Source organism: Eptatretus burgeri, chromosome 2 (assembly GCF_056783735.1).
Source record: "Eptatretus burgeri isolate ZD-2024b chromosome 2, Ebu_testis_v1, whole genome shotgun sequence".
NCBI classification, from domain to species: domain Eukaryota; kingdom Metazoa; phylum Chordata; class Myxini; order Myxiniformes; family Myxinidae; genus Eptatretus; species Eptatretus burgeri.
This window is the reverse complement of record NC_140962.1, coordinates 145,055,684-145,074,115: the sequence shown is the minus strand read 5'-3', so window position 1 is coordinate 145,074,115 and position 18,432 is coordinate 145,055,684. Positions and strand designations below refer to the sequence as shown.

General features: G+C 46.1%; 1 protein-coding gene across 2 annotated transcripts in view; it reads right to left on the bottom strand.

The window, feature by feature from the left end:
* The window catches only part of LOC147033429 (E3 ubiquitin/ISG15 ligase TRIM25-like), a 76,624-nt gene that overhangs the window by 7,584 nt on the left and 50,608 nt on the right, over window positions 1–18,432 (bottom strand). The window contains exons 7-9 of one of the 2 annotated variants that reach the window (XM_085871628.1): window positions 8,581–8,603; window positions 2,434–2,558; window positions 133–189 (exon numbers count right to left, since the gene is read on the bottom strand). In XM_085871628.1, the coding sequence (XP_085727754.1) occupies window positions 133–189; window positions 2,434–2,558; window positions 8,581–8,603 (205 nt within the window). The remainder of the gene's footprint in view (window positions 1–132; window positions 190–2,433; window positions 2,559–8,580; window positions 8,604–18,432) is intronic. The other variant, XM_085871629.1, reaches the window with a different exon arrangement.

Sequence of the window (18,432 nt, the reverse complement as noted above, 5' to 3'; positions counted from 1 at the left end):
AAGAAAGTGGGAATTTTAAAAGATCATGAAAACAGAGAGAAGAACTATCGAAAGACATTGAATTTCCTTATTAAATATCATTCTCTTCAATCCCTTCACCCTCCACATCCCATTTCCCTTCCCTTCACTTACAAAGACTTCTCAAGCTGCTCTGGTCCAGCTCAGAGATTTTGAGCTCCGTGGGATCTGCTGAAAGAAGGAACAAGATAAACAAAATCACGAGCAATGTAAATACTCTGCTGCTTGTGTTGAAGAAGTTACATTCACTCACACTCTTGTGTCTCGCTTTAACCCTTGACCTTTCTTGGGCAAACCACATTTCAATGTTGGCCTACAAAGCCAGCCTTGGCACACCTGAACTATGCACCAACAAGGCTTTCATCTGCTGCATGATGGAATACTGCTCTCCACTTTGGGCTGGCTCCCCGACCTCACACCTTACTCATCATGGAAACCGAGGCTTTCAAGATCATTGGAATCTCTCACTATGAAGCTGAGTTTATGGGCTTATGATTCTCCCACTGCAAACAGGTCGGTGGTCTCTGTCTCCAACAATGTCCTTACTGGTCTTGCACCCTCTGCCCTCGACGTGCTTTGTCCACATCCCCCCCTCCCAAGTTTTTGCAGGGTGCACGCACTCCACCATCAACCCCCTTCTGGTGAAACTCCCCAAATCCTAAATTACTGCTCACCTCCACTCATTTGTTCCTCTTTTTTTTCCCCTCACCTGTGGAATCAACTTCCACATTCTCTTCAATCTTATTCTTCCCTCCAGGTCTTCAAGGCTTCCAGGTCTTCTTCCCTCCAGGTCTGTTCACCATCTCAGATTATCCCCCATCCAAAACCATTGTTTTTTTCTACCCCCATTAAGCCCTCCCCCAAATATCCAGTTTTTCCTTCCTCAGAGTTTGTTTGTGTATCCATATTATCCACACCCTGCATCCTCCCTTACCCTTCGTTTTTACATGCACTCCTTGTTTGCCCACCTGTCTATTTTGTCCCTCAACCCTGCTGTTGGCATCCCCCCCTCTTTCTGCCCTTCCTTTTGTTCTACTGCATCCTTATCCGTTATGTGTTCTTGCTCTTCCACGAGCCTTGACTCTGTATACAAAAAATGAATCATTTTTGCTTTAAGGAACAATATTTAAAAGCGAACAGATTTGAAACAAATCAGCAGATTCATTGTTGGTGTTTCACTGATTATGTTATGCAAATTGCATTGTACTACACTGTAACATACTGTACGGGAACTACATTGTACTATACTGAATCCGTCCACAACGTTTTGAGATATCATGCTATATGTCGTTTTTGGCCCTATCTCCCAATGGTAAAAATCAGTTGAAAAAAATTCTCAGATCTTGAATCTGATCTTCATCAAAATCGAATCATTTCGACCTTGTCACATACCCAAGCTCTCCACAAAATTTTGTCCAAATCCGTCCGCAACTTTTTGAGACATTTTGTTCACCAACAAACAAACAAACAAACAGACAGACAGGTGTTAAAACAACCTCCATCCACCTTCTGTGGTGGAGTTAACAATAAAGAATTAAAATAAAGAAAAACATGATTCATTATAAATCTGAATGTTTAATGTAGAAGTGTGTACAGTAATGATAATAACCATTCCTTTCGTGCCGTGAAGGCACATACGGCTGCTTTCATTGGCAAGGAGTACAGTCCGAGACAGGTCACCACTCCAACACGGGTTACCCAGAATGGTTATTACCCCAGTACACTGGTACTCATTTCACCGACATCGGAAGGATGACAGGCTGAATCAACCCCACCTGGTGTTATTTGAACGGAAAAAAAACAGGGGCTCAAACTCAGGACCCTTGGGTCCAAAGCCAGCTTCCATAACCGCTAAGCCAGCACCAAGCTGTACAAGTGTAAGCTGGAACTTTTGGTGGTATCTTCCTTATTTGTTTTATAAGCCTGGTGTTGGGTTAGTCGTTAAGGTAGCTGGCTTGGGATCTTAGGGTCCTGAGCTCAAGCCCCATTGGCCACTGAATTAACACCAGGTGGGGTTGACTCAGCCTGTTAACTTTCAGAGGTTGGTGAAATGAGTACCAGTGTACTAGTATCAGGGCATCGCATCAGTGGCATAGTTGTGCCCCAACAAAATGATAGCCACCAGCTGACAAGAACAAGAACAATTGTTTTATTACCGCAATTCACTCTTGTAATGATTTGTTGAGCCCATTACCCCCCCCCTTCTTTCCCCAACCTTCAATTTCCTGGATTCAAACATTTAAGAAAGTACACAATTAGATCAGGACACAAAGCTTTGGCATTTGCAACTTTTCTTGACTTTTCTATTTCCCTTTTAATTTCCCTGTTTCTCTCACAACTTGCATTCTAATCCTTGTAAAATTTTGTTCTAAAATTATTATTCTCCTTCTAAAATCTCCTATTTGTGTCACTCACTCATATCCTTCAGAAAGTTATTGCTGAGCTCGATGAGCGAGTCGAGATTCGCCTCCTCGTTGGAGAAGTCCAATGCTGTGGGTGGTGCCATCTTCAGAGGTTGAAAGTGTGACACCGACTCGAGCCTTGGAAGAAAAGAAAAAGGTGAAAACAACACTTCAGAAAGGGCAGGAGGTGAATGGAGGAAAAAAAAATATGTTAAATAATTTTTTTTTTAAAACCTCAAAGACAGAAGTTTTCCATAAACTTGTTGTTGAAATATAAAAGGTATATGGAGTTTATATTTGCATCATTCCTTTATTGGGAATCCATATGTCAACAAATCGATCAATAAGCCTGGAATCATGCCGCTCCAGTAAGTCCCTTGAAACCGGGTTAAACCAGCCAAAAGTCACCTAACCGTGATGGGGGCAAATGGATCGAGAAGGCAATACCTCCCATCGCAGCTGGACCAATCCGTGAGGGAGGTTGGCTGGAGCCGACGTGCAGGACCAATCACCAACAAAGGAGACACTGGGCATCCATCAATGGGGCCGGGGGAGCGCGCAGGTGGTGGACGGGCGGTGATAAAAGTGCAGGGCTCACAAACAATAGAAGTGAAGTCCAGTCTGAAAGTCTGGTCTTGTCTGGCTGCATTGTCTGGCTGAGCACTGAGCTCTTTCATCTTCTGGTCTCTGTCGTTTTGGAGCTGTCGGTCTCATCTCTTTCCTTGAAATATCTCTCCGCGGTCTGCATGTTTCTTTGGGTCGTCCTTTTCTGTGCGTGCATGTGGGACTTGTTGGCTTTGGAAATACGCATGGGCGAGACATGGTGTGGAGGGACGCTGCACGAGACCATCGCGTACACGCAGGGAGAGGAGAGTGAAGGCTCGGGGACTTTTCAAACAGCCACGCGATCTGTCAGTTTCAATAACATTGTTCCTTTTGCCTCATGTTAAGTCCTGATCCATTTAGTGTTCTGGCTCTTCCACGAGCCTCGACTATGTATACAAAAAAAAACTAAAATAAAAATTCCCGGGGCGGTAATATTCACATAGGGATAAGGGAATGCGTTTTTGCTTGTAAGTATGTGCCTTGTTTTTAGACCTGTATATGTGCTTTGAAATGGCTATCGGGTGCAGGTTGAGGTTGAAAAGCCACGCTTTGATCCTGACCAAGACGGAGGAGGAGAACCAGCTGAGTAACAGGTCAGTGGGTGGTCTCTCCACCCACAAAACTGGGCCCTGGACCATAAGCAGCCAAGAGGGGAGGAGATAACTGCATCATCCGTACGGGTGGGGGCAGAAGCTATAAAGGTAGGTGTAGCCCACATAGGGGGGGGGGGTTGAGCAGATGGTGGGAACCTCACTGAGAACCTGCACGCCAATTGCTGTAGTCTCCATCACACCCACACGCTTTTCTCCTCGTACCAGGGATCAGACTGCAGCATGGATTAGTTCCTTTGCCTGCTCATGCTCCTGAGGGGTCAAACTGTGTCCTGCCAGGCACAGCAGGGTGTTTTCCATCCTGTCCTCACTCTCCATTATCTTTCTTCTGTGGAAAGAAAGAGGCCGCAAGACAGACAAGTCTGGAGACGGCGATGGTTCACGAGCAATGTACACGGTTCGCCTTTTTTATTTTTTGACCTTCGAGGGGGCTCCACGGGAAAACTGGCGGGAATCGGGAAAAACGTAAATGATGAAAGTTGTAGTACTCGAAGAGCACTACTTGCATACCAACTTTCATTCGAAACAGTCGAAAACCCTAGGAGCTCGATGCCCAATTTATTGATTTTTTGACATTTTCAAAGTTCGTGACCTTATGACCTTGACATGAAAATGAAAAAAAATCGAGCTCCGTGGGGCTATGCAGGTGCCATTGGGCTAACCAAATACCGAAACCCCTCTCAGATTCGACAAAACCCCTCGGAGAAGATGTAACTTGAAATCGGCTACCCCATAAAAACACATGTTTTTGGGGCGTGGCTCCGCCCATAATGGGCGCAGCATGCCCATTCTCAGGAAAACAACTAGATCATGATATAAACCTCCCACCCAAATTTTTTATCAGGATCGGATCAAAACCCACGGAGCTATGCTCGGGACAGACAGACAGACAGACAGACAGACAGACAGACAGACACACACCCATAACGAATATAGTGGTCACTTACTGACTCGTGAACCAATAATTAAGGTTCATCAATTCGTTCATGAATCCAAGGGCACGTTTACGGTAGGGGGTTAAGGGGGCATTTATTGTTCATGATTGATTGATTATCCAACCCCGTGTTCTCCCAATTACATTTTAAAACCAAATTGTCTCCGAGTGAATTTGGGTGGTTCTGATGATGATTGTAATTGTGCACGTCCGTTCAAGGACAAAATGAATATGGGTGATTCGCACCCATAACGAGGTTGTGTCATACGCCGAATGACTCCACTCAGTCATTAATTGAAATCTGGCATACGACATTGAATAAGCGTTGTGAATCTACTGGCTCGGTGGTCCCACTTGGCATGGTATCATGGTGGATCGACATGTGATCCAGCCCGGGATGACCAAATCAGTCAGCCACCCTGACCGCTTTTGTGCGGTTCATCGGGATTGAAGCCGAGCAACCAGACTAATCCTATGATGTCAACAATATTGATGAGGATCCGGGGTTTGTGGCTTGCCATGAGGGGAAGCACTTGGGTCCCTCTCAAACGCCCATTCCTGAGGCCACCGGACACAGACTACTCCACGTGTCGGCAAGTTGCTAAGCAACCACGAACGCCAATTGGTACTGACAATCCTGGCAGGGTTACACTACTCCGCACAATACCTCACCTGTGGATGGCCATACCAAGGGTACTTCCGTTAACTTACCATATCAAGTGCAGCAGAGTTGAGCTGCCAAGTACGCACCGGCTAATAAGAGCCAATTAGTGGGGTATAACTTCCTGGTTAACTCCCTGCGGACCATGCTGGACCAATGGAGGAAAAGACAGAACGAGCTGGGTACATTTACAACACAAGCAATTTATTTATAAAGCAAGGGCGAGGAAAGGCATGTGAACAAGGATAAAAGGTTTTATTACAAACAATATGTACAGCAGGGAAAGAAAGGATTCGTGGGGTGAGCAAAAGAAAATGCAGTTATTTCCAAAAGAGAAGACACAGGGCAGAGCTAAACTGATACTAAACTTCCACAATCTTAATTATGCTAACATGGCGGGCGCCATCAGCCACACACCCGAGGTAAGTAGAAAGCAAAGAAAGATGAGAGGAAGTAGGAGGTATGAATGATGTCTTTGTACTTGGCGCAGTCGACAGACCAATGCAAACCAGTCACTGAGGAGGGGGAGGAGGGAAGAAAACGGGGTGTCTATAGTGCGTGAGTGAGGAGGTGTGATGAGGTGTCCGTTGATTGGCAGATGATGCAGAGAGGAAAGCATAAAGATGTAGGTAAAGTGAGGGAGGGGTGTCGGAGATGAAGCGAAGAATGCGTGAGAATAGAGTTATCGTGAGTGTTGAGAAATCTGGTTGTGTAATTTTTAATTAGTGTAAAACTGCACTTTGTCTGGCGCCTGGCTCTCGATGAGCGAGGCCCAGCTTCCCACCGCTCGCTCGGCTCAGCACAGCAACCAGCTAGCCGAGACGAAGGCGGGACCAGATGAAGAGCCAGACGAAGAGAGCGAGCATGTGGAACTCGGTACATTTATAATAATCCTCCTGCAACGGCGGAGCCCTGGAGGCGGAATAGGTGGGCCATGGGCATCTCCTCACACCACCACTGGAGTGCGGGCACTCACCCCAGCCTTGGCCCCACCCAGGTGAGGACCCGGCACCGGAAATGACACCATTCACACCTGAACCCGGCCATGCAACGGAGCTCTGAGACTCAACATGGAGCGAGGCACCCGGTCGTGCGCCCTGTCCATGAGCGCATATCCTCACTCCCGCCGGTCCTGAAATGTGGAGGTGGTCATCACTGGCAGTGGTGAGCATAGTGGTGATGCTTGGCGTGGTGACTGAGACGTCATGGTTGTGGCGTTCGTAGTAGTGAGTGTACGCAAGTTTTGGAGGGAGGTGGTTGTGGCGTTGTAGAGGTGAGCTCTGGTGAGGTGGTTGAGGCTTTGTAGCTGTTGTGGTGGCAAGTTTGTGATGGAGGCAGTTGTGGTCAAGTTTGTGGTGTCGATGGTGATTGTAGGTGAGTTCGGGTTGTGGTTTGTCGTGGGGGATTTTGGGAAGGCGTTGTGGTGGTTGCAGGAATGTTGCAGCGTTGGGGTCCGAGTGCAGTGAGGGTCTGAGGTGATACGTCATTGAAGAATGGTGTGAGATTTGAATAGGAAATGGCGCGCGTATGCTATTGAGCTGCTTGTGTTCATGCTTGCGTGAAGTAAAATAGATAAAAGAAGAAAGAATGGGAGATAAGACCTGCCTAAATGCCCTTGCAACACATTTTGTCCAATATACCCACAAGACATGAGGGAAGGGCCATATAAAATGGATACCAATGAAATAACCATCTCGGGACGGCTATATGTTGTGTGCCTTAGCCTTGGGTGTGCCGACTTCGCAGAACCACAACAATATTATAAGTGGATATGGAAATGAAAATATATCAGATTAGAATATATTGTTCAGGACCCAGGGTCGGGCGAGAGAGGGTGGGGGAAGCTACCTCGGGTTCCCACCAGACTCTCCAATCGCAGACCGTTGCACACGGATAATTCCATGACACGGCGGGTCGCTAGTCGACTGTGAATGCCGATAACTCAACCACGTGAGTTCGGGTCCTCAGTCTAATGGAAACTGGTTACCTAAAATGGCCACGTGATCGAATTACCGGGGGACACGCTCTCGGTACACCTTGTTCAAACCGGATTACCTTACTGGATCAGATACAGTGGAGTGTAACTGCCAAGGAAGTACCGGCTTTAAAAACAGATTGCTGGGGGAAAACGTCCCGGCAAGGCTAGGATACGGACCATGCTGGACCAATGAAGTAAAAGATGAAAACGAGCTGGGAACATTTCAATACAAAGCATTTATTTACAATTAGGTGAGGAAAGGTATGCAGCACAGTGAATGGGGTTTATTATTTTGTACAACGGGGATAGCCAGGAATTTGTGGGGTGCGACAAAAAGGCAAGCAATTCACAAAAGCAGACACAGAGCAGACTTATCCCGTTAGAACTTCCACAATCTTAACTTATGCTACGACAGGTGCCATCTCTCACACACACACACACACACACACACACACACACACACACACACACACACAGACACACACACACACACACACACACACACACACACACACACACACACACACTCCCGGTGAAGATTAGTGAGCCAGAAGGAAGGAGAGCAGATGAGGACTAATGGCCTCAAAATACCTGGCATGATTGGCCGACCACGCAACCCAGTACACTTTGGGGGATGCTCCGCTTGACCGATCACACCTTCAGAGTCAGCACGTTATCTCCTGCTTAATCACTTTGCCTGCTGCCAAGTGCCTGGCCCATCCCCACGCCTCGCAGACCGAGCAGCCTGGGCCATGCGGCACGTCTCTGCTTGGTGGCGAATCGTATCGATGCGGAGGTGCAAGGAGGCGCGTGATGATTTTTCCCATGTGCGGGAGATGTTGGTGGTCGAGGTGGTGAGCTTTTGGTGAGCGAAGGTTGAGCAAAGTGAGACACCGTTGTAAATTGGCGTGCAGATTTGAATGAATGGGCGCGCCATGCGCACACTTGTTCATGTGGCAATTCTCTCATCGGGCTCCGCGGGTGTCTGTTATCGTGTACGTGTGCCTGCTTCGATTTGTATCATGGATAAAAGGAAAGGTTTGGATGGAAATCAGGATTGAAAAGAAGATGGAGATACAAGTGCTAGACCGAGCTATTAGACCCACGCAACACATTTCGTTCTGTTAACCCATTAGACATGAGGGGAAGGTCTGACTGCACGAAGACCAACAAAATAACTGCCTGAGGATCACTGTATGTTGGGTGCCATTGCCTTAGAGGCATGCGGTTTTGCAGAACCGCAATAATATATTAAAATGTCATAACATATATTAATATATATGATGAGTTAAAAGCAGGAAGAGAGGGCAAGGGGGGGGGGATACATGATGATATGCCAAACAATGTGATGGATACCATCACCTTCTTACCTTTCTATGAGATCCTTATATCCCTGAAAAAGAAGAAAACAATGAGTTAACTCAAGTTAATATTCGTTAGTTCATGTCTCTCCCCAGGCCCGTCGCTAGGGGGGGCATTTGGGTGCAATGCCCCCCATGGCGCATCTGGTGCCCCCCCCCCACTTGTACGCCACCCATTTATGCCCTGTTGCACCCTGTGAACAACTTAGTGTTTAAGGACGATCGCCCACTGTGAACTTGCTGTTTAAGAGTTCACCTGTGTGAACTAAAACCCTTATTCCATATGTTCAACATGGTGAATAATAAGGCCTTCTTGGATAAACTGTTCTTTAATAATATCCTTCTTTGAATAACAGTCAAGAGATAAGTGTGCGCTTCCCAGCGCATCTCCAAAAGCAATTGGCAAGACAATACAGTCCAAGACCACAAGATAAAAGATAATAACGCAAGCACCAACACCAGCAGCCAAGACCTCGTGTCGAATGTCGATGTTGTGGGTGGTTATATATATCGTGGATCATTTAGTTTTAAGGAATAGCCAATCAGTGTATTCGATATGGAGACCTGTTGAGCAGGTTACCTGAATGGTTGTAAGTTAGTTATAAATGTAATACAGTCATAATATGATAATATGATTCAGGAAAAGACATAAATTTACATTATTAAAGATGAAGTGCACGTGCACCACGTGACCTTCACAACCCGTCAACCCTCCATCTTACAAAAGTAATTTTATCATAAAAATTAAAAATATGTGTGTTTGCAATCGTGCTTACACTTGAAATGATGCAGATAAAACCTGTTTTTGATGCATGGATCATTTAATAAATAAAACCGTCAACCGTCAAATGTCGCGAGTCGCGAGATTAGTGATGCGAGTCACGAGGGACGAATCACAGAGCACGAGCTCGCAGCAGGAGAAAAGGACGTGGATGATGGATATTCGAAAATGGCTCAGAAAAGGAAAAAATGCAAGCGACGAAAATGAAGAAGATGATGAAAGACATGTTGTGGGAGGAGTTGGAGGAGGAGGAGGAAAAGACGATCATGTCGATGAAATACTGACAGAAGCTGGCCAACCTGGCCAAGCCAGCAACGTTGGCCCTGCAGCTGGAGCCCCAGCGCAGACAGCCGAGTTGCCATGCTCGGCGGCGGCCTCGGGATCGGGTGTGACTGTCAAGCCGCTTCCCGATGATCTTGGAAGTGAGAGACCGAATCAAGTTGTTCTACAGCAGTACTCTGGCCATCTGTTGCAGAACAAGAGTCACTCGTTTGTGTCCTTGTGGTACCAGACTAATGAATGGCTGGAATACAGTGTGCAGACAGATGCAGCATTCTGCTATCCATGTAGGAAGTTTAACACCGCACGTGGCCCAGTGGACTCGACTTTCACAGTGCGAGGCTACCGGAATTGGAAACATACCGTTGAGAAAGGCAGGGGGTTTCACAAACACGCAACTTCAAAGGAACATTTAACTTGTGTTTTGAGGTAGAAGGAGAATGAAAGGCACATCAATTCTGGTAAGGAGATTTCCACACTCCTCAATGCTGACCAGCTAAATAGAAACCGGAACTGTGTGTCTGCTCTTATAGATGTTGTGGGATTTCTCGCCGAAAATCAGATACCTTTTAGAGGGAGCCTTGATAATTTTGAAGATGTCAGATGGGCACAGTGGGCTCTTCCTCTCGCTTTTAAACTACACACTCAAAAAACACACCGAGCTAGCCGAAATAATCAAGCATATCCCACGAAACGCAAGCTATACTAGTCCGGAAATGCAGAATGAACTGATCTGCACATTGAATAATGTTGTGACGGATGCCATCGTGGAAGAAGTTGGCACATCATGGTTTACCATCAAGGTGGATGGGACAAGGGACCCCACTGAATGTGAGAACGTATCAATCATCATTCGCTTTGTATCCGCATCAAATGAAGCAACAGAGCGTCTACTCACAATAGCTATAGCCGACGTTGGATATGCAAAAACATTGACAGACCTAATAATTGCAGAGCTGACAAAAACAGGACTTGACACGTCAAAAATATTAAGTCAGGTGTACGACGGGGCTTCGGTCATGGCTGGGAAGCACGGTGGGGTGCAAAAGTTGTTGCAAGAGATATTGGAAAGAGAAATCCCCTATGTGCACTGCTTAAATCACCAACTCCATCTGGTAGTTGTCCACGCACTGGCAGCAGAGAAAGCTGTCACTGATTTCCTCGAGGTTTGTTGTTGCCTGTACAAATTCTTCAGAAAGCCTACTGTTGCTGCACAGTATAAAGGTGAGCGGTTAAAACGACTTCTTGATCAAAGGTGGACGGGACATTTAGCCACCGTGTCTGTGATCATAGGATCTTTTAAGGATATCACATCCTAACTGTCGGAGATTGATGCAGAGCATGCCTACGGTGCAGAGATGAGGGTGGAGGCTATTGGGCTTTTGCGGGAAGTCTCTGGGCCTGCCTTCATGTTCATTGCTATCTTTGTACAAAAACTGCTGATGTTAGATGGCCCTAACAGACTCTTGCAGGCAGAGGACATGGACTTGTTAACGGGGTTGGAACTGGTGGCGAGTGCTCCAGAGTGCGTGAAGAAACTCCGCTCTGAGGATGAGTTCACTGATCTGTGGAACAAGGCCAACGATGCTCGCACTTCTACACCTGCACCACCAAAACGGAGACGCACAATGCATAAGAACTTGGAGAAGTTTGTAGTTTTGGAGACTACAGGACAAAACAACGACAATGACAAGACGGAACTGCAGAGGGTTTTTACAGCACAATTGAAACTGTGCTTGGCGAGATCGCTCAGCGCTTCAGTGAACGCAACACACAACTCGCCCGTTCACTCGCTGCCTTGAATCCTGAAAATGGCACGTTTTTGGATCCCCAGTTGCTCCAGCACATCATGACATTAACAAAGTCAACCATCAGTGAAACAGAGTGTGTGGTTGCAAAGCAGTTTATTCGCTCACAGACAGAAAAGCAGCCAAACGAGAGATGGACAACACAAAAACTCCTCAACATACCACAAAATGCTGGAAGCCTTGCCAAGTGTAGTGACTGCTATGAGACTTGGACTAACACTTGGTGCGTCCACTGCCATGTGTGAAAACTCATTCTCAACATTGAGGAATGTCTTCACTGACCATCGACGGTCCATGCGCCATGCGCGCAAGGCACAACTGGTACGGCTGGCCTTCGAGAGAGACCTCACACGTAAATGCCTGAATGAATGGAAGGAGAAGGTCCTCAGAAGATTCCACACCGAGACGCGTCGCCTGCAGCTCTTCTGACAGCGAGTACAGCGGTATAAAAACTATACAAGGAGTTAAAATTGTGTGTGTGACTGCTGGTGATGCGTGTGTGGTTGTGGTTGCAGTGTGGTTGTGGTCAGCACCCGCCATGGTCGGCTGCTTTGTACTTCTGATGTTTAAGTTAAATGTTGTGTTTGGTGCTTTGCATATCCCATATCTAGTGCTTTGTGCATAACCTTACCCCTGTGTAATTGACTGCTTTAAATGCAGACCTTGTGGTATCTTCAGGCTGGTCGTATTTGCTGTTGATAGTTTCACGTGATTATCGCAGGTCATCGCCGACTGTATCTTATTTCAAAGTGCACTGATTCTGGTGCCAACCTTCCCCGTTTAGTCATTGTATCTCTGGTATATTAATTTTCTAATGCCAATTCTTGATAACACCTTGTATAAGTGCACCTGAATTGGTGCCAATTGTCGAATCATTGAATATTTGCATTGTGAATGTGCCAGTTTGTTGCGGCTCTCCTGCATTCGAATAATTTTCGGCCAAAAACATCAGAACATATTAAATCTAGTTGAGATCAATTTGGTTAGTATGCGATGGCAACCTCAGTATAGATGTCTCAATGCTGCATGAATACAATAGTATTCCGGGTTATCAAAAATATAAAATATAATAATTGTGCCCCCCCATCCAGTTCATATGCCCCCCTTAATACTGAGTCCTGACTACGGGCCTGTCTCTTCCGAAATTTAAATGATGCAAACGATTTACTTTGCAAATTTTATATTGTTGGCCAAGTCTGACTTGTATTCTCTTTTGGTTTGTTTGGGTATTTTCTTAACTCACCTCTGTGCAGACCTATATTGATATGAGTCAGATTCCTGTCCCGTTATTTTATACTTTATGAATGCATTCTGTTTTTCCTTAACAGCACTCCTTTCTCCCTTGCTCAAACACCCATGTCTCCTTTCTCCCTTGCTCAAACACCCATGTCTCCTTTTGCTTCTGGAGTTACACCTCACAGGAATGTATTTACCCTGTGTACTGCACTTCTACTCCTTGAAGGTTGCCCATTTATCTGATGTTGATTGCTCTCCTACAGTTTGTCTCAATCTCAAGCTCAGTCTAAAAATTTCCCAACAATGGATGGAGATCCTCAATGCCAGACATGAAATCAGAGCCGTCTCCTGAGACATATCGCGTGCTCTCAATGCGGTCTGACACCTCGCCCTGTGCACCAAACTCTCTTCCTATGGTATCCAAGACAATCTCCAGTCTTGGCTTGCAGACTTCCCTCCTGTTGCAGTCAACGTGTGGCCCTAAACGGAGTTCTTTCATCCCCTCTTCCTGTCCAGGCTGGAGTTCCTCAAGGTAGCGTTCTGAGCCCTGCTCTTTTCTGGTTTTCATCATGATCTTTCCGACTCTCTGGAAAATCCTCTTTATCTCTTTGCTGATGACTCCACCCTCTGCCGTACCATCTGTCATCCCTCTAATCGGCAAGCAGTAAGCCTTTTCACTCTCAGCAGATCTGGATAAAATCACAAGCTGGTCGAACACGTGCAACATGTCTTTCAAACCTGACAAACCTCACACTCTCACTATGTCTCTCTGAAAAGACCATCTGGAACCACCCCCCCCCCCCACCATCTATTTTCTCAACAATCCTCTTGAAGAAGTTCTTTCATTCAAACGTTTGGGCCTCACTATTTGCCATGATCTTTCCTGGGAAAGCCACATCTCCAAGCTGGCATCCAAAGCCAGTCGCCGATTGGGCATCCTCCATCATGCAAAGTCTTTCATTGGCACACCTGAGCTCCTGAGCACATATAAAGCTTTCATACACAGCCTGATGGAGTACTGCTCTTCCCTTTTAAGGCTTCATGCTGTGGAAACTAAGGCATTTAAGATCATTGGTATCTCCCGTGATGAGGCTGAGTCTTTGGATCTCTCACTCTCTCACCGCAGGGAGGTCGGTGGTCTTTGTCTTCTAGCATTTCCTCTCCGGCACCTCACCCCCCCCCCCCACTCTGTCTGCTATCTGTCCCACCAATATTTCTGCAGGGTGCTCAAGGTCCACCAGCAACCCCCTTCTGGTTAAACTAACAAAATCAAGAATCACTGCTCACCTTCGCCCTTTCATCCCTCTTTTCACCCGTCTTTGGAACAAACTCCCACACATTCTTCAATCCCACTCTTCCTTCCATCCATTCATTGGGACCATACTCTGTGCATTGGTGCTGCCTAAGCAGTCTCCTTGGCTATTGGGCACAATCCTGGACATGTCACCACTCCGACACAGGATACCAGCAAGCTGGCACTCATTTTGCCGTCCTCGGAAGGATGACAGGCAGAGTCAACCCCACCTGGTATTAATTGAACAGCAAAGTGGGATTTGAAATCAGGATCATCGGATCCCAAGCCCACCACCTTAACCATGAAGTCAACAACACCAGGCATGCTCTTCCTTCCAGGTCTTCAAAACAGCTGTTCACCACCAAAACTTATCTTCCCTCATCCAAACCCATGATCTTTTCTACGTCCGTTAATCCACCCCAAACTCATCTCCATCAAACTCCCTGTTGTCCTTCCTGGAAGTCCTTGTCGTGTCCATCTCGTTTACCCCGTGTACCCCAACTCATCCCTCTCCCTTCCACAGATCTCATATGTCTCATTCCCAACTGTTTTGTGCTTCCCTCTCCCATCCCTCTTGTCTCCTGCTCCCCTTGTTATACGTTCTGTGTGTACATGTGTTAGTTTGCTCTTATAAGAGCCTCGACATTGTATATAAAAATAAAAAGAAAGAGCACCCACCTCTCTCCCTCAGACCTCCACAGTTCGTCTTCCTATAATCTAATCAACTTACTTAACTGTACCAAACCATAACTCAAAAAATAATCCTTTCATATATCTATGAGATGGTTACTTATCCTGGAATGCTCTTTCATCTCCACCTCCTCTACCATATTGGGATCACAACTGAAAAAGAAGTGCAACATTGCACTCCCCATGTGGGCTTATCTCCAAACTGGTTTAAAAAAGCAAAAGGAATCCTTCACTACCTCCAGATTTTTCGTACAATCTGTTATCTCCATTCATATAGAATCATCTCCATAAATTCCTTCCTTCGTGTTGACCAGTTCATTTCTCCTCTTGAATCAATCAAACACAAAATATAAGAAGCATCAATCATTATTATGAGAACAGTGGAGGAACCTGAATAAAAGCAGGGCTTGTGAAATTTCAGGTCCCGATGACAATGGATTGTGATAGATATATATATATATATATATATATATATATATATATATATATAGATAGATAGATAGATAGATAGATAGATAGATAGATAGATAGATAGATAGATAGATAGATAGATAGATAGATAGATAGATAGAGAGAGAGAGAGAGAGAGAGAGAGAGAGAGAGAGAGAGAGAGAGAGAGAGAGAGAGAGAGAGAGAGAGAGAGAGAGAGAGAGAGAGAGAGAGAGAGAGAGAGAGAGAGAGAGAGAGAGAGAGAGAGAGAGAGAGAGAGAGAGAGAGATAAAGAAATATTGTCAAATAAGATACCGATAATGAGAAGATAATGAGGTACACAAATATAAGCTGAACAGGAAAGGAATGCAAATCGCGGACGGGGGGGGGGGGGGGGTGTACGAGGAGGAAACAGCTCATATGCAATACCTTGCATACCAACATCACCCATTACTCATTAATTATGTCAAAGATTGCAACATCAATTTGTCATAAACTTTTCGGAAAATAAATTTTTGAGATTGTTGCTAAAGCGACATACACCAGTAGTTTGCATAAGGCTGCCTTCAAATTAATTCCATAACTTGTGTCCAGTTTAAGTAATAGCTTTGTTTGAAAAGGAAGTTCTTGTTTGTTGTAAATGGTACATAGTGTGTTGCAGGTTTGAGAAACCACTATTGTAAATGTGCACTCAAGACAAGTAGGTCCTTGAGTGTAGTTATTTCCATCATAAAATGTTTGGAGTAGTCCCTTCCCTTGAGATGGGTCAGTGTGATCCAAATTGCGCTGGAAAGGGTAGATTAGGATTCACTCCATATTTTTGTTTTGCACACGGAATGTTGTCGGCAAGGTGTTGGCAGCTATTTGATGCGGGCATGTGTCGATCCCTTCCTTACGTTCTCTTCATCATTAATTTCCCCTCTCTCTTTCTTTTCTCATGCCACACGTAGGTACACACGATTCTATTTTGTACAGACTGTATTTTGATACGATCTATACCTACACACACGAAAGGCAATCAAGACATCGAGTACGGTTTCTTCACCTCAAACTACCCCGGCTCTAAAGGAGATCCCTCATCCCGCAACCCACAACCATTAACCTCATTGTAAGGCTATGTGATGGCTATCACGTTGCCAGGCAATGTTTGGTCACAATTGACCAGAGAGGCATCGGCTCCGTTCGTTTCCCCCATAATCGTTCTTGCGCACCTTCAGCGCTGCGCTCCTCGAACCAGCCGAATGCTCTCTCATCTTAAGTGGTGCCAAGCGAAGTCCGGCTCTTACGACAACCACAATCCCTGACTGAGAGGACTCGTTACGGCAACGCGAATCGGTGGGGCTCAGGAGGAGGAACACGAATCTGCACGCAGGCCCCACCCAATGGCGTACACATGCTCGAGGCTTTCAAAGGTCGTTTTTGTTTGCTCTACACAACGCTCGTTTGGAGGCTCCTTTCAACGGTCATTTGCGGGTCTTTCAACAGTCGTTTGTAGGCATTTTTTACTCCGGATCCTGTCGGACACTCTGTTCCCCAAGGTCGCGCTGCTGGTTCTTGGCACTTTCGCTCCTTTGGTTTTTCCTCACGCACTGTCATCACAAGCAAGGAGCCAAAGCTGCGAGGAGGCCGGCAGAACCAAGCTGATTAATAGGACCAAATCAAGCTGCACGCCAAACACATCTGGTAGGATCTCACACTTTTAGACTATCCCTTCGCACATCTTTTCTCCGCTGCACATTTCTGTTTCCCTTTTTCAAATACACTCGCAACACACACACACACACACACACACACACACACACACGTTACTCTTTTCCATGGACCTGAGACACCTCACAGGCTTTCTTTCCATTTCTCTCCTTCAGCAATAGCGAGGGCACCTTTCCCACCCACTCAGCTGAGGACACAATTCCTCACTCCCTCTCCCCACTTTTAGCCCTCGGTTGAGAATGTTTGGGCCCATGTAGTGTGTTAGTGGTAGGTAAGGTACTTTTTAAGTTTGTTCTGCATTTCACGTTTCTTTTCTCTCTCATCTCATTGCTGTACAAATTGCTTAACCCTCATTTCTCCCCATGACCTTAAAATCCTTACGTTCCCTCCCCCCCCTCCCCATGTCAACTATTATATTTGTTATTGTTAAATCTACTTTTGATCAGTCCGTGTCCATCTTTTCCACCATTGGTCTAGCACTGTCCGCACGTAGATAGCTTGCGAGGTTGAGATTCCCGATGGTACGGTTTTTGCAGGGTCCGTCGTGTGCTAGCAGTACAGCTCAGCTGCATTCAAGATCACCAGATAAGGTAAGTAGTACATTTTTCAAGGGTGCGTTCCCTGGTCGGGGGAGGGGGGGCACGGGATCCCCAGTTCAATGGTTGTTAGATGGACGGACACTGGGACTTGTGGTCACTCGATTGCCGTTCATAGTTGCATCGTAAGCATCGTTGTTGCTTCACAAGCCATCGTGGGGTGAAGTTATTCGCTCCCGGTGGCCTCAGGTCCGGGTGAGTTCGAGAGAAACCAGGGATTCCCCCTCTGAGTAGGCTGGAGCCCCGAGACCACAACAATATTAATTACCTTGTCTTGTTGGGTAATTATGACCCCCTAAGACCACCAAGACCCCCAAAGACCTGAGATCCTTTAAGGCCCTTAAGACCTCTTAAGACCACCAAGACCCTTAAGGCTCCCAAATACCCTTTGATAACCCCAAGGCCCTTAAGAGCCCTAAGACCCCCAAAACCCTTTAAAACACCAAAGACCTTCAAGACACTAATACCCTTAAGACCATGAAGACCCCACAAGACACACTAATACCCCAAGCACCTCATGACCCTTAAGACCCCTAACAACCCTGAAGATCCTAAAGCCCGCCAAGACCCTTTGAGACACCCCAAATCCTTAAGACTCTGAGCACCCTTAAGACCCAACACCCTTAAGACCCTGAAGACCCCTCGATACCTTTAAGATCCCAAGACTCTTAAGATCCCCAAGATGCAGAAGACCCTTAAGACTCTTAAGACCCCTAACTCCAAGACCCCTAAGATCCCTCAGACAGAGAAGGCAAAGTGGAAGGGGAAACCAGGGATGAAACAGAAAAGGCAAAGAGGAAGAGGAAGGGGGAAATCAGGGATGAAACAGAAAAAGTGAGGAGGAAAGTGAAATTCGTATGAAACAGAAAAGGCAAAGAGTAAGGGAAATTTGGGATGAAACAGAAAAGTAACAAACAAACAAAGGAAAGGAGATGAGGAAGAGGAGGAAAATTACAATAACCAAGAAAAAGAGAGTGATTGGGAATGGGTCATTTGGGTTAGAAGAGATCACTAGTATGGATGGGGATGACCTAAGGT